Source organism: Carex rostrata, chromosome 1 (genome assembly GCF_964058835.1).
Source record: "Carex rostrata chromosome 1, lpCarRost1.2, whole genome shotgun sequence".
In the NCBI taxonomy this organism is placed as follows: Eukaryota; Viridiplantae; Streptophyta; class Magnoliopsida; order Poales; family Cyperaceae; genus Carex; species Carex rostrata.
Window position 1 is genome coordinate 9,308,419 of NC_135918.1, and position 23,913 is coordinate 9,332,331.

General features: G+C 31.9%; 1 protein-coding gene and 1 long non-coding RNA gene across 6 annotated transcripts; both read right to left on the reverse strand.

Moving 5' to 3' along the window:
• Nucleotides 1-23,285, reverse strand: LOC144556814 (uncharacterized). Of its 5 annotated transcripts, none has more exons than XM_078305304.1 (10): nucleotides 22,861-23,269; nucleotides 22,611-22,775; nucleotides 21,917-22,021; nucleotides 21,445-21,543; nucleotides 21,281-21,370; nucleotides 21,085-21,183; nucleotides 20,938-20,976; nucleotides 20,798-20,842; nucleotides 20,611-20,710; nucleotides 20,188-20,499 (listed from the first exon to the last, which is right to left on the reverse strand). In XM_078305304.1, exons 1-9 carry the CDS (start codon nucleotides 23,101-23,103, stop codon nucleotides 20,618-20,620), a joined length of 978 nt encoding a protein of 325 aa, XP_078161430.1. In that variant the 5' UTR covers nucleotides 23,104-23,269; the 3' UTR covers nucleotides 20,188-20,499; nucleotides 20,611-20,617. The 5 variants fall into 5 exon arrangements, with proteins under 5 accessions (XP_078161396.1, XP_078161411.1, XP_078161404.1 ...); XM_078305296.1 differs by having other exon boundaries at nucleotides 20,188-20,502; nucleotides 22,861-23,267; XM_078305270.1 differs by lacking the exons at nucleotides 20,188-20,499; nucleotides 20,611-20,710; nucleotides 20,798-20,842; nucleotides 20,938-20,976; nucleotides 21,085-21,183 and adding exons at nucleotides 1-103; nucleotides 184-228; nucleotides 326-364; nucleotides 473-574 and having other exon boundaries at nucleotides 22,861-23,285.
• Nucleotides 16,840-17,620, reverse strand: LOC144565877 (uncharacterized). Its single transcript, XR_013515054.1, has 2 exons — nucleotides 17,147-17,620; nucleotides 16,840-17,052 (listed from the first exon to the last, which is right to left on the reverse strand). It is a non-coding gene; the product is annotated as an uncharacterized LOC144565877 (long non-coding RNA).
• Nucleotides 23,286-23,913: the final 628 nt, after the last annotated feature.

Here is a 23,913-nt window from a genome sequence, read left to right on the forward strand (position 1 = left end):
CGATCTCTCATTTAATGAGACCCAATTTCTTAGCGATTTTTATCTTTTCTTTAAGGTAGTCAGCATATGTATCCGGTATGAGCGAGACCAATAATGGTCCATCCTAATGAAAAATCAGTGTCATTCATCAAAGATTTCTCAAAACAAAAATATTAAAAAACTACAAAAGATTTTTTAAATCACCCGACTGAAATATCTGATTATAAGCTCCTCTTCAGAATATTCCCCCTGCATAGGAACAAAAAAGAAAAAGAAAATAGAATTACAAGCAGAACAATTTGTTCATATGAAAAGGATAAGAAAAATACAGGTAACAACAATATACCTTGGTAGCAGAATTGATGTATTTCATGACGTTTTTAAGCTTGAAAAGATCATGCAACAAAGAGTCAGTCTCCCATGTTAGATTATGAGACTTAAAAAGTTTACAATTAAGGTTTAAATATAAATAAAGAAACCCAAAAAAGCTTACAGTATGTAATATACGGGCGTTGTCTCCATTTTTTATGTAGGGAGAGGGAAAGGAGGCTACATCTTTCTTTTTAATATCAATCAACACTTCCATATAATCCCTCTAAACGGAAGTACATTCATTTGATTAACTTAAATCAAGCCCTAGAAAAGCATAAAAAAAAAAAAAGATCCAGGGGATTGAAAACAGAACCTCCGATCGTGCTACTTCATGCCTGAACTTAGTACATAATGATACCCACTCTTTCGCGTTTTGTTCTGCTTTCTTCAAAACATGTATTTCCTAAGATAGACAAATGAACATTATTTCCACAAAGTATAGGATGCCAAGAAATATTAACAAGAAAAGAGATGAACCCCAGTGATAATCTCCACAAATAAAGATGAAAGGATGCCGTTGTATCTCATTGAAGCATCATCGTGTGTTCTCTATAACTCTGACGCACTTATATCCCACTGAACCATGAAAAGCAATTGAATTTGTGAGAAACTTGCATGCTAGAGCAAATGAAATCAGGCCAAAAAAAAAATACATAGCAAGTCAAAACCAACCATTTATGCAAACGAGCAATCAGAAAGAGGTGAGAGTTTGTTTCTTTTCCCCGTTTGGAAGAACAACTCGTAGCAAATTCAGATTGATTCAACATTTGATTTGCACAAATAAATTGATTGGTAAAATCAACACCCAAAATAAAATTGACATGGTACATAATATAAACTCGAAAAGCAGAGTTTGTAGATTTGCACGCAATTCATGATTGATTTGTGTTTCCTTCTTTTTCCCAACAATTTTTCAAAAGATTTGCTAAAGTAGAAGCATTTACCTTAATTGAGGATTGTAGCTCCTTGAAAAGTTCCTGGAAAACAAGGTCGGCACTATATTTATTGTAAAAAATGCAATAATCACCTGTGATGTCGTCATTGCCATACTGAAAAAAGGTGAACAGGAAAGGACAGGAATTATTGCTAATATCCCTTATACATATGGAGCTATTTTTTGTTCTCCTACAATTACTTTACTTGTTATATTATAGCGCGACTTTTAAAATTTTGTTTCGATCAAAATGGAGTTTTCTATTCCATTTCAGTTTTATACTTTTCTTTTAAGGGAAGAGGAAGTTCTGATGGAGAGACGTTTGGTTAAAACATAAAGTGGAGTCTCGATCAGCGTTTGAATAAGATCTTCTATACTATATTCTAAAGCAAGTAAGGACCTTAAAAGAAAAGTATTAGAGCCGGCACAACAAGCAAGACTCCTACTAGTTGTTTAAGACACACACACACACACATATATATACTCAATGGGAGAATTAAAGTTTGTATTACGTATGATGACCATTGAAATGTTTGGAATTTGTAGGTCATGGTTGGTCCGTTCACAAAGGGCCTACCAATACCAATACCAATCAATTCTAGGGAGTAATGGATGAATTTTGAACCCACTATACTAAAACAAACAAAATAGGCCACTAAATGAGGTAACAACATGAACCAAATGAGTTGAGAAAGTGTAATAACAAGATCATCTCCAACATATAGGCGCTGGTATTTGTCAAAAGGACCCGGATCTGTGCGCAGAATCCATCCCTTGTTTCTGAACTCAGGGCTAGATTCTATACTACAGGCAAGATCATCTTCGAAAGATTGAATCTTTTTTGCAGCATCCTCTTGCCCTTCAGAAATCTAAAAAATCAATAAAGCAAAATATTTATCTATCTGGTGACTGACTGAGAATTGATAAGGAAGAGAGAAAGGGGAAGTGACTCACAAGATAAAGCTTAATTTCTTTGATTTTGCATTCCTTGTTCAATTTTTCCAGGCTTTCCGTCCATGCTGTCCAGGGATCTTCCAAGCTATTACCATAACGATCGAAGAATGCGTCGAATGTACGAAAAGACAAGTACTCAGGACTTTGAGTGTCCGCTTTTGCTTTCTTCGACGCCTCCAAGCCCAAGTACGAGCCGATCTCCTCACACGCCCTCTTAATCGGAAGCTCAAGGGTCGTCGCCATTAAATCCTCTCTACTACTAGTATCGTATTCTCTTTCCTTCGTTCTTTATCAAACCCTAGGTAACGATCCTATCTTTCTTTTCTGTCTTTTCGCAACTACTGAGCGAGGGCGATCGGGGCTGAGTCCGTGTCCCCCCGGTACCTGAGGTGCAATTAATAAAAATGGACGGCCCATATTAATTTCATTCAGGCCTAACCCAATCTGGTAGCTGTTGAGGTTGGGGGGTCTGCTTTGAGATTTGTGCCAAGTGAAATGAACGGTCCAGATTCACCTCTTGCACCTCAGGTACCTGGTGTGATACGGATTCATCGGGTCCCTCGTCCCGAATTCTCATCCTCTGAGATATCTCATATTTTGCGTGACTTTTTGGAAAATCTCAACCATTGCAATACGTTATGCGCGAATCTCAAAGCTCAAATAATACTGGCCCCTACGTCACCCCCGAATAGGCATCGGATACGTTGGTCACGCAAAATATGAGGTATCTCATAGAATACGCACTCCCTCATCCATGTCTGCAAGTACATATTCATATGAAAATTATGTTGAACGGTTCGGATATATAGACCGTTAGTATTTTTAAAACGAAGATATTGATCCGTAGTACAAACTCATTCGTGCTATGCATAGTACCAAAGACTCACTCATAAAATAATATTAACTGGATTAATAATAGAAAAAAAAATGCATTTGTGCCCATATAAAAAGTCAAAATTTTGGATGCTCCTGCAAAATGAAAAATATCACATCCTTTCCTTGTAAAACAGATGAATCATCTGGACCCGTATCTTTTTTTATTTCTTCCAGGAAAATAACTAAATAACCAAACTCACCCTCCCTATTCCATCACTTATATGAAACAATAACAATAACAATAACAATAACGTCCATGTTTAGCAGAGGCCCACATCATATGTCCGGTAGTTTGTAGGATTATGCATGAAATACCATATTTTACATGAGAAAATGTGTTATTTTACTCCTATAAAAAACAATAAAAAAAAACATGTACCTGCTTAAGGATGAGGATTAAAGATTTGATATCTTTCAAGGAAAGAGGCTTTTCCTGCGCATAGAATTCCTCGTTAACTATTATTGTTGGCATATGCCTGAAAAATATTACGATATAAATGTTAAAAGGATGCATAACGAGGAAGCAACAACCCATCAAATTTTTGAACATCAGATTAATTTACAATTCAACTCTACTGCACCAATCCTTCTTTTACCAATGCATTTAAAAATTGCATGATATTAACCGCCAGGAATCTCACTAAAGGATTATAATTACTCTAGATTTTCTATCTACCAGTCACAAACTCATACCAGTACATAGTTTTCTCCATTACATTTTTATCTTGGCAACTTTAGTGTTTAATATGTATTCAATCTTGTCTCAACCAAGAAGCTAAAGGTTCTCTCTCCGCATCAATTTAAAACATGACATAAACACAAAATACACATGCAAATACAAATAAGAAGAAATTATCAGCACGATCCAGAGGCATATGGGGGTGGTGAAATAGAGTGAGAGAGAAACAGAGAACTTGTAAACATGACAGAAGACTGTGAGAGGCAAGAGCCAACCGGGCGCATCACTTGAAAACCCTAATTTTGCCAAAACTGGCCACCTATTACTGGAATAACACGCCTTATGAAACTCCACAGGGCCGGTACAATTTCAGTTCGATATGCCAGATCTGTCATGCTTCGCTCCATTGGGGGCGTGCTGAAGGTGACATGAAGGAAGGCACATGTAGACCCAACAATTTCTAATTCTCGATCATCAGGTGGCACCTCAGTATTCGTGCTTGAAATCCCCTTGAGCAGTACATTAACCTGGTCAAAAAATTTGTTCCACAAGTACATGTTACATATGCAATGCAGGCAAAATTTAGTTAAATTAAACAGCAGTTGTGCAATTATGCACATTATATGCCTCATACGATTGATCCATTACATGAGTCCCACGTACGATTGATCTTTCATAGTTGTTGTCATGGTAGGCCTACATACTATATGCCTTATATTTAATTATTTATAGATATGTTGTTGTTGGGTACATGCATTATGCATGTTGTCTATATATATTTATATATATATATATATATAGAGAGAGAGAGAGAGAGAGAGAGATGGGCTATGGTGCATTGCAATGCATAGGCCATGGTGTGCATTGGACCATAAATCACCGATTCAAAGTCCAAATGACCGATCCAAACCGTTCATCTTGTTCTCCATATTAATATGTGCTTGGAGACCAAATTTTACATTTTTTGGAATTTTTTTACTATTTATTAGGCCACTTTGAAAATCGCTGATCCAACGGTGGCTTCTGATTTTACTGTTCCAAACAGTCACCGTTGGATCAGCGATTTTCAAAGTGGCTTAATAAATAGTAAAAAAATTTCAAAAAATGTAAAATTTGGTCTCCAAGCACATATTAATATGGAGAACAAGATGAACGGTTTGGATCGGTCATTTGGACTTTGAATCGGTGATTTATGGTCCAATGCACACTATGGCCTATGCATTGCAATGCACCATAGCCCATCTCTCTCTCTCTATATATATATATATATATATTGTTGGTTCAAATATGGGTAGTTGAATGCGTGTTTAATATTGTTGGTTCAAATTTTGAGTTTAAAAAATGACTAGCAAATAGAGACTAGCTAGCTCCTAATAGGAGCATAATTATAAATATATATATATATACTAGTATTATACCCGTGCGTTACAACGGGGACATACTATAAGAAAAAAATATCAATGAAAATAATAATAATTATCCAAAAATTAAGACACATGTTAATAGCTTGATTCGAATCTAATATCAAATATCGTACAACAATTCAATATCGACATATAATATGATATCAAAAAACATAAATAAAAAGTGTTATCGTGTGTATGTATAGGATACACACACACATATATTATAAGAGAAATATATATTCACACACACGTTCCAATTTATATTTTTCTTTGTTTCCAATTTATATTTCTCTTCTTCTTTGTTTCCAATTTAGAATACACACACACATTGATATGTTATATATTGGAAATATATTCTAAACTGCCCACAACAATATGTATAGAAACAAAGAAAAAGAAATAAGGAAATAAAAAATAATATTTTCCATCGTGATCCATATAGAAACGAAGAAGAAGTAAGGAAATAAAGAAATAAGAAAATGGAATGTGAAGTCTTCTCAATTAAAGAGGAGAAATATGGAAACAAAGAAATAAGGAAACGGATAAATATATAGCTAAATTTCAGAATTTGTTTAATTTTAATTGTAACGTATCGTGTAGTAGCACATGTGGTGAGTATGTTTTTAACTAAATTTAGACTTCTATACATAAAACCGATGCATTTAATCAAAAGAAGACCAATTATGTAATTGGAGGGTTCAGATCAAATCCGAAGTTTCATCTTTCAATCGTAACCGTTGGCGGATCAGACACCCAACGTGCTTAATAATAGAATGGAGATATATATAAATAAATCACCAATGGTTCAAATTAAAAATAAATGTCAAAGCAAAGATAGCAATGCCAACGCAAACAAAAACGATGGTGTATGTGACTTTTGTCGTCGGCAAACAGATCCAAAAGTCGTTGTGTTAAGATTCTTTAATATCACTTAAAAAAACGCAAGCTATGCCATTGAACGCGCAGTGACACCAGTTTGTAACACCATTATTTAAGAAACACTATCGGTTGGTTACTTTACACGATAGCATAGGTGCGCAACACAATCGGATCCGAGTGAATGGCAAAGGTGAATGCTTTCGCTATTGGGACGATAGCCATCAGTTTGGAAACAAATGGCGATTTTAAATTTCAACCGATACAAAGTGTTATTCTGTAGCAGTGAGTGTATCTATCAATCTTCTGAATCTAGAGGTCTGCATATGATTGTTTCGGTTGTCAAATCTATCATGTGGATGTAAGGTTACATTCAGATCACTAAATACCATCCATGGTACACCGTTTGCTGGCTGGGCTGCCTATAATTATGTGTAGAAGGCCAGCTTTTCAGATTATGTGGATGGGCCATATGTACCCATGATTCTAAAGATGGTATCATCTATATTTATTGCTAAGCCTACAGTTAAAAAGTAGCTGTCAACTCCTGCTGTCCAAAATCCAGGCCACTAGCAACCCCTGCTGTCCCTTGTGCATCAATCAGTAAGTACTGATCAAGCCTTCTCAGTTCCCCAATTGTCTGTCTTATAAAGTTATCATTTTGTGTGTCCCATTTTGTTTCCTACAAATACAGAATTTGTGGTGCTGCTTCTAATATCATTTTCTTTATCAGTGTTCTTTTATTTTTGCAGTTCAATCCTATTCGAGACCGACGATTAATTTTGAACTTTTTGCAAACGTTGATCCTCACTTATTTTACATAGCACTGTTTCTTTTAAGCCTATGTAGAGTATCAATGTAAGATAAGATGCCTTTTAGGATAAATAATGAATAACATAATGACATTTCAAGTTCTTTTGTTTTTGTTTTTGTTTTTAACAGATTCAAAGCAAATCATCTCGGACTTGATGTATACATCAAATGCATTACTTGGTAATATAAAAGAAAGATCTAAAAAGACAATTCGTTTTTGTTTGACTAGCAACATCTTTAGGAAAAAAAAATAGCATCAAACAAACTCCGAAATGAGACAAGAGATGCATCTAATCAGTTATGCAGATTTGAAAAACTACAATGTTTCATTGCTTCAATCAACAAAAACCTAACTAGGTGCTAGTGCTGCCAAAACTTGTCAAATCCATGTTTGTCGACACGCTATACAAGACTACTTGTAAATAAAATCATCAACTTTGTCAATACCAAGTTTCAACTAAGAAGAATGCATCTTTATAGTCTAAATAATAAAGTAAATGAATAGTCTAGAAAAAGTACCAAGTGCTTCATACAAATCGATCATAAAGTTGGGATACAGACTCTCCACTTGTTCCAGGAAAGCAAATTTCCCTCTTGGAAGCTTGGACACCTACAGAACAAACAATGTATGAGAATTAAATTATAGTCTTAAAAAATCTTAAATATGTACAGCTATATAATTAATTTAAGAGAATGAGTTACTAACAATATTTGGAGCCCCCAAATCTGTGTGATGCTTAATTGTATTTCGCACTAAGCGCACTAGACTCGACAGGTCATCTCCATATTCATTTCCCGTTTTGTCTCCACTCTTATGTTCTCTTATCATTGTTTCATGATCTTTTTTCCAATTAAATTGTACCTGACCCAATTTTGATAAGCATTTAGGTCGTTCCATAATTTGTTCCAGAAATACTCTTTTCTCAGAATTTGTAATAATTGCCACAGCAGAGTGCCTTAACGCATGCACACTACAAAAAATAATAATAATAATAATAATAATAATAATAATAATAATAATAATAATAATAATATTTGTAAGTCGCAATAGAACAAACCACAAGTTCCCCTCTCAACCTTTTTCTTAGGAAATTCATCTAAGTTTTATTTTATGATAAACTTACATGGTTACATCCACACGACTAATGTATTTGCAGAATCTGTGAATTGGTGTCTCCAGATCAGCTTTTGTCACATCATAAATCATTTTTCCAAGAGCGATCAAATCGGTGTGTAGATGCTTCTGCTTCATTTGCTTCACCACTCCATTATATGATGGACCTAATAAGAGAATCCAAAATATTAAAAACAAAATAAAACAAAAAAGTCAAGACAGTATGCATGCAGTTGGTAGTGCGATAAATTTATTTAAAATTATTGAAATTATTTACCTGATATGTCAAACAATTTTAATTCAAGCTCTCTTCATTCTGCCATACAAAAATATTAGATGCCAATAAGTTTTCATGAGCTATGTTGTTGTTGTGTAAAAATGCCAGCACCTCCAAAACTAGTATGTACAACAAAATATAATTTATTAACAAAGAATTTGGAATTCGAGAATATATTTATTTGAAATAGAAAAAATTAAATATAATAAGAAATGAGTAAAAATTAAATCTTACTTAATGAAGTCTATAAGTTTTGAAGTCATATTTCCACTAATGTCGACTAGCTCTTTTCTATTCTTGTTTGCATAGTTTTCAAATGTTTCTGCATCTATTTTCTCCGTAAGTACGTTTTTAGTTTTTGAATCAAAACTAATTAAATTCAAAATATTTTGATGTGATATGTTTTTGAGAAGCTCATATTTTTTTACAGAAAAGTTGGTCATAACAAGACATTGGTATTCATCGTTTTCATCACGATAGTACGATCTTTCGTAAAATATCGACTCGGTAGAAGACATATCCTCTATTTTTTTAGTTAACCACGAATATAGCAAGATGTCTTCACATTTTTTCTCTCTGCAATAAAATTAACCATAAAATAATATCAAGGAAGAAGTTAGTATGTTGCATATATTTTAAGATGGAATACTTTGTCATTGTACATTTTGCATCCAAGTTGTCTAGCAACATACAAGTTATTTTTGTTGTTCATTTTTGTTTTTGTTGGCTAGCAACATATAACTTCAAATTTAATATATATTTTTCATTTAACTTCAAATTTAATATATATTTTTCATTTGTGTTGTAAATAATTCTAAAAAAAAAACAATTGTGTATGCATTGACATGCAAAGATAACTTGTAATACGTCTCCGTTGCAACGCACGGGCACGATACTAGTGTATATATATATATATATATATATATATAAATCACCAATGGTTCAAATTAAAAATAAATGTCAAAGCAAAGATAACAATGCCAACGCAAACAAAAACAATGGTGTGTGTGACTTTTGTCGCCGGCAAACAGATCCAAAAGTCGTTGTTTTAAGATTCTTTATTATCGCTTAAAAAAACGCAAGCTATGCCATTGAATGCGCAGTGACACTAGTTTGTAACACCATTATTTAAGAAACACTATCGGTTGGTTACTTTACACGATAGCATAGGTGCGCAACACTATCGGTTGGTTACTTTACACGATAGCATAGGTGCGCAACACCATCGGATCCGAGTAAATGGCGAAGGTGAATGCTTTCGCTATCGGGGGACGATAGCCATCAGTTCGAAAACAAATGGCGATTTTAAATTTCAACCAATACAAAAGTATTATTCTGTAGCAGTGAGTGTATCTATCAATCTTCTGAATCTAGAGGCCTGCATATGATTGTTTCGGTTGTCAAATCTATCATGTGGATGTAAGGTTACATTCAGATCACTAAATACCATCCATGGTACACCGTTTGCTGGCTGGGTTGCCTATAATTATGTGTAGAAGGCCAGCTTTTCAGATTATGTGGATGGGCCATATGTACCCGTAATTCTAAAGATGGTATCATCTATATTTATTGCTAAGCCTACAGTTAAAAAGTAGCTGTCAACTCCTGCTGTCCGAATTCCAGGCCACTAGCAACCCCTGTTGTCCCTTCTGCATCAATCAGTAAGTACTGATCAAGCCTTCTCAGTTTCCCAATTGTCTGTCTTATAAAGTTATCATTTTGTGTGTCCCATTTTGTTTCCTACAAATACAGAATTTGTGGTGCTGCTTCTAATATCATTTTCTTAATCAGTGTTCTTTTATTTTTGCAGTTCAATCCTATTCGAGACCGAGGATTAATTTTGAACTTTTTGCAAAGGTTGATCCTCACTTATTTTACACAACACTGTTTCTTTTAAGCCTCTGTAGAGTATCAATGTAAGACAAGATGCCTTTTAGGGTAAATAATGAATAACATAATGAGATTTCAAGTTCTTTTGTTTTTGTTTTTAACAGATTCAAAGAAAATCATCTCGGACTCGATGTATACATCAAATGCATTACTTTGTAATATAAAAGAAAGATCTAAAAAGACAATTCGTTTTTGTATGACTAACAACATCTTTAGGAAAACAAAAATAGCATCAAACAAACTCCGAAATGAGACAAGAGATGCATTTAATCAGTTATGCAGATTTGAAAAACTACAATGTTTCATTGCTTTAATCAACAAAAACCTAACTAGGTGCTAGTGCTGCCAAAACTTGCCAAATCCATGTTTGTCGATACACTATACAAGACTACCTGTAAATAAAATCATCAACTTTGTCAATACCGAGTTTCAACTAAGAAGAATGCATCTTTATAGTCTAAATAATAAAGTAAATGAATAGTCTATAAAAAGTACCAAGTGCTTCATACAAATCGATCATAAAGTTGGGATAAAGACTCTCCACGTGTTCGAGGAAAGCAAATTTTCCTCTTGGAAGCTTGGACGCCTACAGAACAAACAATATATGAGAATTAAATTATAGTCTTAAAAAATCTTAAATATCTACAACTATATAATTAATTTAAGAGAATGAGTTACTAACAATATTTGGAGCCCCCAAATCTGTGTGATGCTTAATTGTATTTCGCACTAAGCGCACTAGACTCGACAGGTCATCTCCATATTCATTTCCCGTTTTGTCTGCACTCTTATGTTCTCTTATCATTGTTTCATGATCTTTTTCCCAATTAAATTGTACCCGACCCAATTTTGATAAGCATTTAGGTCGTTCCACAAGTTCCCCTCTCAACCTTTTTCTTAGGAAATTCATCTAAGTTTTATTTTATGATAAACTTACATGGTTACATCCACACGACTAATGTATTTGTAGAATCTGTGAATTGGTGTCTCCAGATCAACTTTTGTCACATCATAAATTATTTTTCCAAGAGCGATCAAATCGGTGTGTAGACATTTTCTTCTTCATCTGCTTCACCACTCCATTATATGATGGACCTAATAAGAGAATCCAAAATATTAAAAACAAAAAAAAACAAAAAAAAGTCAAGACAGTATGCATGCAGTTGGTAGTGTGATAAATTTATTTAAAATTATTGAAATTATTTACCTGATATGGCAAACAATTTTAATTCAAGCTCTCTCTCTTCATTCTGCCAAACAAAAATATTAGATGCCAATAAGTTTTCATGAGCTATGTTGTTGTTGTGTAAAAATGCCAGCACCTCCAAAACTAGTATGTACAACAAAATATAATTTATTAACAAAGAATTTGGAATTCGAGAATATATTTATTTGAAATAGAAAAAATTAAATATAATAAGAAATGAGTAAAAATTAAATCTTACTTAATGAAGTCTATAAGTTTTGAAGTCATATTTCCGCTAATGTCGACTAGCTCTTTTCTATTCTTGTTTGCATAGTTTTCAAATGTTTCTGCATCTATTTTCTCTGTAAGTACGTTTTTAGTTTTTGAATCAAAACTAATTAAATTCAAAATATTTTGATGTGATATGCATTTGAGAAGCTCATATTTTGTTACAGAAAAGTTGGTCCTAACAAGACATTGGTATTCATCATTTTTGTCACGATAGTATGATCCTTCGTAAAATATCGACTCGGTAGAAGACATATCCTCTATTTTTTTAGTTAACCGCAAATATAGCAAGGTGTCTTCACATTTTTTTTCTCTCTGCAATAAAAATAAACATAAAATAATATCAAGGAAGAAGTTAGTTAAAATATAATAGTGATATTGTTGGAATACGCAAACAAGAAAGAGAAATACAAATATACCATTTCTTTCATGAGTGCACTGTAGCTGACCTCATAAGTTCTTCTATATTATATAAAAAGAAATCATTATGTATAGTTCTAAACAATGTGATAGAGATTTTAAATTAGTGTTAAGTTGTGATCTTACGGCATTATGGTGAGCAAATGAAGCAGGCCACCACCACTTCTACCTCTGTCTTGCCGAAATCGTCTCGTCACCTTTTGATGTCTTCACACTCAGAGAGAGAGAGAGACAAAAGGAGGTCACTCTAGTCTAGTGCTGGACTAGTTTCAGCTTTTAACCATGCTCACTTATGCAATGAAATTAACTTATTATTAAAAAAAAGTATTTTTCTCATTAAAAACAATGAAGTAATAGTATGTATCTACTGTAAAATGGACACTATAAATCTTTAATATGTAAATTACAAATATACCTTAGAACTCAAAGAGGCAGCTAGGCACAGAAGAAATACTTTTGTAGATTTTCTTTTTGCTGAAAAATATGAGGTAGGATGAATAACATACAATGTACAATCAATAATGGACATTTAACACCTAACTACCATTGAAAAGACAGAGAAAAAGTGTTATTATATTGTTTATGTACAAAATGGGTTTTAGAACTTGGTTCTGTAATTGTATCAAACGACACTATCATATATTATGGTACATTAACAAATCTCAAGCATCCTAGAATCAGTGATACTAAAAAAACACTCATCTTGGAGTCTACTAACTAGGAATCAAAACCATAATTTATAAGTAACTTGGGAGTCTAATAATATTTATACTTGAAAACTGCACCATCTAACACAGAATCAGATTCATGTAAGTTGGATTCTCATAAATTCATTCCCTATTAAAGGCAAGACTAAGTTTGTTTTGAGTCAGAAAAGGAGGCCAACAACAACAACACCTCTACTAATTAATATCATTGTTGTCATGATTATGTTTCTTATAATCACTACAATCATCACAAGCTCTGGTAAGAAAGGTAAGCTCAGTTATTTTGCTTGTTTAATTAAAACAATAAGGGCTTACTATAATCGGAGAAGAGTGAAAAAAAATACCACTAAGATTTTAGGGCTTCACTTGACTGATCAAGAGGAGCGACCCGGATCGGTGGCAGAGAACTAGCAGCAGGGTAGAACGGTGCCTCTCGGAAGTAATCAACCTATAGTCTTATACAAGAGTGTCGGGCCTAATCAACCTATCAGAAAAAAAAAATCAGATTCTTTACTAGAAAAATTAAACCCTTACCAGAGGTGGAATATCTTCCTTTCAAAGAAAACCAAACATTAAAACCAAAAAATGGGACAAACCTCTTCTTTAACCGAGGTGACTGAAAGGAGAAAAATTTAAAAGAAAAAGATAAAAAACAAGAAGCAAACTTACTCAGTCAATGTGGCGGAGGCGGAGTGATTTAGGTGGGGTGAGGCGGAACTGGTGGAAGAGAAGATCTAATCTTTGATCGGTGGACGATGGTGAGGCTTGTCGGAGAAAGGTGGAGGTGGCGACGAAAGGAAAGGAGCAGGCTGGAGGCGACGAAAGGTGGAGGTGGCTGGAGGCGAAAGAGAAATGGGGGAGCGACTGGAGGCGAAAGAGAAAATGGGGGGAGGGAGCGGCTGGAGCCTGACACCATGTTTGGTTGTGGCCTAAATGGTGGAATAAGGAGTTTAGGCCTCGTTATTCCACCAAACGTGCCTTAATTGAGCCGAATTAAGATGGCATAAGCCGATCTTTAGGCCGGCCTAAATTAAGCCACCTCCCATGGTGGTTTAATTTTTATTCCACCTCGTGGCCTAACTTGAATGATTATAATAATATTTTATTTGTATATAATTAGTATATTATTGTTAATAATTATTATTAGTATATAATTATATAATTAATATCTTATATTGTTAATATATTAAATAATTATTATAATAATATTATATAATTAATATCCTTTTATTAATAAATAATTATATAATTATTATGTTATATTGTTAATATATTAATATTGTGTAATTAATATCTTATTAACGATATATAACTATATAATTAATATGTTATATTGTTAATTTATTAAATAATTATTATAATAATAGTATAATATTTTATAGTTATTATTAATATATTAATATTATATAATTAGTATCTTATTATTAATATATAATTATATAATTAATACCCTATATTATTAATATATTAAATAATATTATAATATATTAATATTATAATAATATTATAATATATTAATATTATAATAATATTATAATATATTAATATTATAATAATATTATAATATATTAATATTATAATAATATTATAATATATTAATATTATAATAATATTATAATATATTAATATTATAATAATATTATAATATATTAATATTATATATTTAATATATTAAATAATTATTATAATAATAATTATAATATATTAATATTATATAATTAAAATTTTCTTATTCATAATTATTATTAATATGTAATTATATAATTAATATGTTATATTGTTAATATATTAAATAATTATTATAATAATATTACAATATATTCTAGTTATTATTAATATATTAATATTATATAATTAGTATCTTATTATTAATAATTATTAATAATTTATAATTATATAATTAATAATTAATATTCTTAATATAGTAAATCATTATTATAATAATATTATAATATATTATAGTTGTTATTGATATATTAATATTATATAATTAGTATCTTATTATTAATATATTAAATTATTATTTTAATAAGATTATATAATTAGTAATTATTATTAATTTATAATTATATAATTAATATTTTATTATTAATAATTATTATTAATATATAATTAATATTTATATTGTTAATATTAAATAAATTTTATAATAATATATAATATATTACAGTTATTATTAATATATTATATATTATATAATTAGTATCTTATTATAAATAATTAACCAATTTAGGCTTTTAAAACTTTAGTCCTCCACCAACCCGAATTTTTTATTAATATCCAAATTTAATATTAAATTTCAAAAAATAACCTGATCAGTAACGTTTTTCGAAATCTACCCTTTCAGGAAAAAATTTTTTCCGGAAATAGGCTAAATCCGGAAAAAATTTATCTGGAAATAGGATTTTTTTTTTTGTTTTTTTTAGGAAATTTTTTTTTTCAGTTTTTATTTATAATTTATTTATTTTTTGTATTTAAGTATTACAAATATTTAATATAGTTTTTTAAAAAATAGATGGAATACTATATAATTTGATTTATTCGAAGGACTGCTAGAAATAATCCGGATCAACTTTTTTCATGCCGGATTTTTTACGGCCGTAAAAAAAAATAATATAATATAATATATGCATATGTATATGTATATATAATATAATATATGTATATGTATATATAATATAATATATGTATATGTATATATAATATAATATATGTATATGTATATATAATATAATATATGTATATGTATATATAATATAATATATGTATATGTATATATAATATAATATATGTATATATAATATAATATATGTATATATATTTATATATAATATAATATAATATATGTATATATATGTATATATAATATAATATATGTATATATATGTATATATAATATATGTATATATATGAAAATGAACATATAAAATATGAGGTATGATGAGGTATAAAAAATATGAGGTATTGGAACCCTCGTTTAGTGCCTCGTATAAAAAATATGAGGTATAAAAAATATTATATATACATATATATACATATATTATATTATATATACATATATTATATTATATTATATATACATATACATATGCATATATTATATTATATTTTTTTTTTTACGGCCGTAAAAAATCCGGCATGAAAAATGTTGATCCGGATTATTTGTAGCAGTCCTTCGAATAAATCAAATTATATAGTATTCCATCTATTTTTTAAAAAACTATATTAAATATTTGTAATACTTAAATACAAAAAATAAATAAATTATAAATAAAAACTGAAAAAAAAAATTCCTATAAAAAAAAATTTCGGAAAAAAAAATTTCCTAAAAAAAAAAAAATCCTATTTCCGGATAAAATTTTTCCGGAAAAAAAAAATCCTATTTTCGGAAAAAAAATTTCCGGAAGTAGCTACCGTTTCCGGAAAAAAAATTTCCGGAAAGGGTAGATTTCGAAAAACGTTACTGATCCGGTTATTTTTTGAAATTTAATATTAAATTTGGATATTAATAAAAAATTCGGTCCACCAACTCTAACCAAACAAGAAATAGTTTAAGCTATGATTTAACTTTAGACCTCAACCAAACATGAATAATTTAGACCGGCCTAAGTTAGAATAACCAATTTAGATCTCCTTAGCTTTAGGCCACAACCAAACATGGGTGAATGTTTTTATTTTCGGAAGTCAGAGAAATAGCGATAGAGATCAAAATAAAAACCCTAATAATATTGATAGGCTCATCAGCCATTCTGCGGGTTTCATCAGAATTCCAGGTCTGACCTGTTTTGTCTCTAGATCGGGTCCATTACAGAGTCGGGCCGATTGAATAAAGACCGGGCCGAACGGGCTTTTCTGCCATCTCCCATTTGGAGTTGATGGGTTTAAGAATTGAGAAGAATGCAACATACCGGTTTCAATTTCTCAATCTTGACAAAGGATATTTTCAATACTTTTGTGACGGTAGAGGTTTCAAATGAAACAAAACTATATACAAATTTTATATAAAAGAACTATATATAGAACAAAAGCAATGTTGAAGGTTCAAATGATAATGCAAAGGCATAAGAAAAACCAGTACAACTGAAAATATTAGCGTACATTCAAAAATATAGTATAAAATTGTTGTCTATGTAAGATAAGTAAACATTAAATTCTAAACACTGTTTTTTTTTTTTTTTACATTGTTTATCAAAATGGTTCCAAGTGTTTTCTCCAACCTATTAACAGGTGACTCGGTGTGGTCTGTGCTTTGGTCAACGACAAATGAAGGAGCACCATTGTCTGCATAGGAACTAAAAAAATGTTAGAGGTATAGTTTGGTAAAAATAATTTGATCATTAATATTGAAATACCAATAACGTAGTAAATAACATACCAGAAGTTGAAGCATCAGACTTCCAGAGAGCTCACATATAAAAGATACCACGAAAATAGGAATTGGAACCTGCAGATGATTCTTGAGCTCAATTACTCTTAACTGCCTCTGAAACCTCATAAGTCATAAGTCATAACAAAGAAAGGTAAATAAAATAAATAATAATTTTATTACCCAAACTCCTATTGGAATAGGATCTTGTCAGGTTGCAATTTCATTCAATGCCGAGACATGTCAGTGACAGACCATCATTGTACCCTGACTGGCACAGCACCAATGGCTGTTAGATTGTGAAATACAACACAAAAAAAACCCAAGAAAGACAAGCAAAAAAGTGGGGTTTAAACTCAGATAGGATTCAACCAGTATCTAAGGCTTGACTTACTATTGTGAGGTCAGCAAACATAATTGGAAATAACTAAAAGATGTTGAAAATGAAAAGGCTAAGAGTTATATAATATACCTCCTGTCACACAAACATTTCTTTTAGTTATATAATAACCAGTTAGTTCTTGTGGCAGATGCTGTGGGAATCATTTCTTCCCCCAAGTCTCACCATACACTCTCTTGCATATCAAACTATTAAAGCAAATAAGTAAATCCAATTCCTGCCAGTCAAATTTTTTTTCGCAATTAGTTAGCATGTGCAGTGATTATATATGCTTACATTAGCAGCTGATGCAATTTAGTTAGCATGTACAATGGTCAACATGGATAACTTTAAAAGATGACATATTGATTGCAAGTACCTGAGCTTATGTACTTGAAATCTCTTTCCTGAACTCTAATTATAGAGCAATTTAGGCTCAGGTACATATAATTTGCTCTCTTTCCTGAACTCTCAAGGATGTAATTATAAATGAGGAGGGTTCAAATGCCTCCATGTTTTTGTACCTCCATCATGCCTCCATTTCTCTCCATTATTTTCAAAGTTCAAACAGTCGATCCGAACCGTTCAACCTAACCTCCATACTAAAATATGTTTGGAGACCAAATTTTATATTTTTAGAAATTTTTTTACTATTTTTTTAGATAGGTACAAAAATACTGTTTTTAGATGGTTCAGATTTACTGATTTTGTACCTATCTAAAAAAATAGTAAAAAAATTCTTAAAAATATAAAATTTGGTCTTCAAACATATTTTAGTATGGAGGTTAGGTTGAGCGGTTCGGATCGACTGTTTGAACTTTGAAAATGATAGAGAGAGATGGAGGCATGATGGAGGCACAAAAACATGGAGGCATTTGAACCCTCCTCATTATAAATAGAGAACAACTTAAAGTACTTAGTCATAGAAGCACTACGAGGTGGCTGTAAGGTTCTTTTCATCAAGCTCTCTTGAATTTCGACACTAATTAGTAAAAATGTTATAAAAATTATAAAAGTGTATATAAGACATAGAAAAAGGTACCTACATAACTTATATACACCCTCCATAGATAAAAATATGAATTGAATATGAAATGACACAGATCAAAGCTTGTGGCACATGTGCTATGCATTTCCGGTAAGAATCATTTGATCCAATGAGCAAATACAGAGTCAAGAACCCTTCGAACAAATGCTTAGACATCATAATTAAACTTTGCCAATGATTGAAACCCCTTAAGTTATGTTAAAACACCAGAAAGCTCCAAGTTCAAGGCCCTGATATGCACCAAACCTCACCAAGCTCCAGCCCCCTTGACATGCTTATTTACCAAAACAAATGATCAAAATCGAAGGAGAACTTGCTTTGTAATATTATATGAGGTTTTCATTTCAATACATAATTTATATGAAATGAAATTCATTTTCTACTTGGTAAAAAGTAATTATCTTTGTTTTTATGGGATGTAACAGTAATTTCAAAATAACAATGTATGAACTATATTAATTTAACATTTCTAATTTTATTATATGTTTTCACATTTTGTTTGTTCATTTTCAGAAATATTGGATTACATCAAAGAGGGTCACACTAGCAATGATACTTCAAGGATTTTTTCATGTTATATTTGATCTTCTTTTTTTAATTTGTTGTTGCTTCTTTTATTGTTATTTATTGTTTTTCTCTCTTATAATTTGTCTCCGTTGCAACGTACGGGCACGATACTAGTTTAATTATTATTATTTTATTTTATTTTTGAAACCGGCCATCGGTTGGAATAAAAATTAAAAACCGGCCACTTAGAGTGGAAAAATGGCACGACAGAGCCGGCTCCATCACGGAATGGCACGACACGCGTGTCAGATGTGCGCCGTGATAATTTTTTGAAACTTTGGCACAGCACGTCATGTGAAAAATTTAGTCACGACACAGTACGTAGTCACGCAAGTCACGTGTAATTAGACTATTAGATATTGATTAAATGATTTAAATAACTAAAAATTTAGCTTTTCATAAAATTATGGAAATGCCTCTAGGATCTAATTTTGTAGTGTTTCTACTTATAGATTGTGGCGTTTCTACTTAAATGCTAATTCACGGTCATACTGATAACCTAACCCGCTTGCACAATGCATTATCTTTTTCTTATTATACAAGCAATGCATTCTCTTTTTCTTATTATACAAGCAATTATCATGTTGTCAAGTGGCAATAGCGTACCCTGCTTTGTTTAGCTCTGTGCATATTCAGCGTTGTATCTTTTTTCCAAAAAAAAATACAGAAATAAAAAATATGGACGGTTGTTAAAAAATTTCACTTCTTTCAACACATGCGATTATGCCAAAAAAGAAAAAAAAAATTACAGGCATTATTATAACATTACCCTAAAAGAATATAAAAATCAGAAAATTAACTGCCTGTCGTGCATATTCACCTTCCAAGTCTAGATGCAAATATATTTATTCTACAGCATGACTGCTTTTACTTTATATAAAATACCATAGCAGGTTAGAACAGATTTTGCAACCTAAAATAATAATTAAAAAAATGCACCTAAGCTTATTAAATGGGCACATCTTCTATCATTACTTGGGATCCCATCAGTTTAGAAACTAAGGAAAACAGAAGGTCCACATTTCACAGATAATACAACATCCGAAGACAATAACATAAGCTTACAAAGTGAAATCATAATAGGAGTATCTATTTAAGTCATTGAAACAAGATCCATAATGAATTCAGTTCAAAATAATGAGCTAAAGAAACACCTGTACCGCATGTATCCTTCCAACAGCCTCTTGGAAGCGGTACCAACCACAGAAATTAATAAGCTCCTGGTATGATGGTATCCTACCCCAGACACCCCAAAAGAAAAGCAGCAACATTCATTTTCTTAAACAAAGACAGCTACGAGAAAATTAAATCTATCCCTCAAAAAGGGAGTCTTAGCATGATTCTGAAATCCCGGACAGCTGTTGTTGCCTACTGCACAATAAAATGAAGATCAAATCAGGAAAAGACAAAACTGTAAGACCATAAATAAAGGAAAACTTCCATCAAAAATTTAATCCAAAAACTGTTTTTTATCAATACCGATCTCTCATTTAATGAGATCCAATTTCTCAGCGATTTTTATCTTCTCTTTAAGGTAGTCAGCATATGTATCCGGTATGAGCAAGACCAATGGTCCATCCTAATGAAAAATCAGTGTCATTCATCAAAAAAGATTTCTCAAAACAAAAATATTAAAAAAAAAACTACATAAGATTTTTTAAATCACCCGACTGAAATATCTGACTATAAGCTCCTCTTCCGAATATTCCCCCTGCATAGGAACACAAAATAAAAAGAAAATATAATTACAAGCAGAACAATTTGTTCATATGAAAAGGATAAGAAAAATACAGGTAACAACAATACCTTGGTAGCAGAATTGATGTATTTGATGACTTTTTTAAGCTTGAAAAGATCATGCAACAAAGAGTCAGTCTCCCATGTTATATTTTGAGACTTAAAAAGTTTACAATTAAGGTTTAAATATAAATAAAGAAACCCAAAAAAGCTTACAGTATGTAATATACGGTCGTTGTCTCCATTTTTTATGTAGAGAGAGGGAGAGGCTACATCTTTCTTTTTAATATCAATCAACACTTCCATATAATCCCTCTAAACGGAAGTACATTCATTTGATTGGCTTAAATCAAGCCCTAGAAAAGCATAAAACAAAAACAAACAAAAAGATCCAGGGGATTGAAAACAGAACCTCCGATCGTGCTACTTCATGCCAGAACTTAGTACATAATGATACCCACTCTTTCGCGTTTTGTTCTGCTTTCTTCAAAAATTTTATTTCCTGAGACAGACAAATGAACATTATTTCCACAAAGTATAGGATGCCAAGAAATATTAACAAGAAAAGAGATGAACCCCAGTGATAGTCTCCACAAATAAAGATGAAAGGATGCCGTTGTATCTCATTGAAGCGTCATCGTGTGTTCTCTTTAACTCTGACGCACTTGTATCCCACTGAACCATGAAAAGCAATTGAATTTGTGAGAAACTTGCATGCTAGAGCAAATGAAATCAGGGCAAAAAAAACACACACACATAGCAAGTCAAAACCAACCATTTATGCAAACGAGCAATCAGAAAGAGGTGAGAGTTTGTTTCTTTTCCCCGTTTGGAAGAACAACTCGTAGCAAGTTCAGATTGATTCAACATTTGATTTGCACAAATAAATTGATTGGTAAAATCAAACACCCAAAAGAAAATTGACATGGTACATAATATAAACTCGAAAAGCAGAGTTTGTAGATTTGCACGCAATTCATGATTGATTTGTGTTTCCTTCTTTTTCCCAACAATTTTTCAAAAGATTTGCTAAAGTAGAAGCATTTACCTTAATTGAGGATTGCAGCTCCTTGAAAAGTTCCAGGAAAGCAAGGTCGGCACTATATTTATTGTAAAAAATGCAATAATCACCTGGGATGTCTTCATTGCCATACTGAAAAAAAGGTGAACAGAAAAGGACAGGAATTATTGCTAATATCCCTTATACATATGGAGCTATTTTTTGTTCTCCTACAATTACTTTACTTGTTATATTACAGCGCGGCTTTTAAATTTCTGTTTCGATCAAAATGGAGTTTTATATTCCATTTCAGTTTTGTTCTGTACTTTTAAGGGAAGAGTAAGTTTTGATGGAGAGACGTTTGGTTAAAACATAAAGCGGAGTCTCGATCAGCGTTTGAAATAAGATCTTCTATACTATATTCTAAAGCAAGTAAGGACCTTAAAAGAAAAGTATTAGGGCCGGCACAACAAGCAAGACTCCTACTAGTTGTTTAAGACACGCACACACACACACACATATATATACTCAATGGGAGAATTAAAGTTTGGATTACGTATGATGACCATTAAAATGTTTGGAATTTGTAGGTCATGGTTGATTCGTTCACAAAGGGCCTACCAATACGAATCAATTCTAGGGAGTAATGGATGAATTTTGAACCCACAACACTAAAACAAACAAAATAGGCCACTAAATGCGGTAACCACGTGAACCAAAGGAGTTGAGAAAGTGTAATTACAAAAACATCTCCAACATATAGGCGCTGGTAGTTGTTATAAGGACCCGGTGTTGTGCGCAGGATCCATCCCTTGTTTCTGAACTCAGGGCTAGATTCTATACTACAGGCAAGATCATCTTCGAAAGATTGAATCTTTTTTGCAGCATCCTCTTGCCCTTTAGAAATCTAAAAAATCAATAAAGAAAAATATTTATCTATCTGGTGACTGACTGAGAATTGATAAGGAAGAGAGAAAGGGGAAGTGACTCACAAGATAAAGCTTAATTTCTTCGATTTTGCATTCCTCGTTCAATTTTTCCAGGTATTCCGTCCATGCTGTCAAGGGATCTTCCAAGCTATCACCATAATGATTGCAGAATGCGCCGAACGTACGGAAAGACGAGTACTCAGGACTTTGAGTGTCCGCTTTTGCTTTCTTCGACGCCTCCAAGCCCGAGTACGAGCCGATCTCCTCACACGCCCTCTTAATCGGAAGCTCAAGGGTCGTCGCCATTAAATCCTCTCTACTACTAGTATCGTATTCTCTTTCCTTCGTTCTTTGTCAAACCCTAGGTCACGATCCTTTCTTTTCTCTCTTTTCGCAACTACTTGTCACGACCCGGGTCAGAGACGAAGCGGCTCAATTTTGACCCAGTCAGATTACGTGAGGGAGAAGATGAAGGCGGGGCAGCTGGGCACTCGCTCGGGCAATCTTCTGAAGCGTTGAGTGTGGGTCCGCATTTAATTTCCTGACCTTAGATTGCTGTTTGACTGAATAGAGGGACCAACACTGGCAGAATTGTAACGAGCTTGACCTACAAAGTTCAGGAAAACAACAATTTCACAAAATAACAACTCAACTGATAGAATTTTAAGAAAGTATATAATAAAAGTGGATTAATTGTTTTTAAATTAGAATTCGTAAAAAAAAAAAACCAACTGTTCTTTTAAAATGCATTAAATGTTTTCTAGAGTATTGCATATAGGTTTATTTTTAGTGTAATATTTCAATTCTTATATTAATAATCTTAAACTATTAGCTTAATCACAACATGACAAACGATAAAATATATATTTAATTGTTTTACGCACTACAGACAAGCCAAGAAGCATATAAAATTTTCAACTATTAGCTAAATCCAGTTTGATATTAATAATTATAGTAAAATAGCTTAATCACTTCAAAAAAAAAAACAACTAAAATTATTGGTTTTCATACCAGTTACCACGTGGAGAAATTTGTTTAAATTTCTGGGAATGATTAATTGATTCTGATAATATGACCAATCAGATCACGGTTTAGGAGATGAAGGGCACAATAAAC

Excerpts from the sequence above, each read along its gene's own strand:
- LOC144556814 (XM_078305270.1), bottom strand. The coding sequence starts at position 23,103 with ATGGCGACGACCCTTGAGCTTCCGATTAAGAGGGCGTGTGAGGAGATC. Across the intron at positions 21,371-21,444 it reads TTGTGGAGACTATCACTGGG|GAAATAAAATTTTTGAAGAA; the intron begins GTTCATCTCTTT and ends TGTCTGTCTCAG. Across the intron at positions 104-183 it reads TAATCAGATATTTCAGTCGG|GATGGACCATTATTGGTCTC; the intron begins GTGATTTAAAAA and ends ATTTTTCATTAG.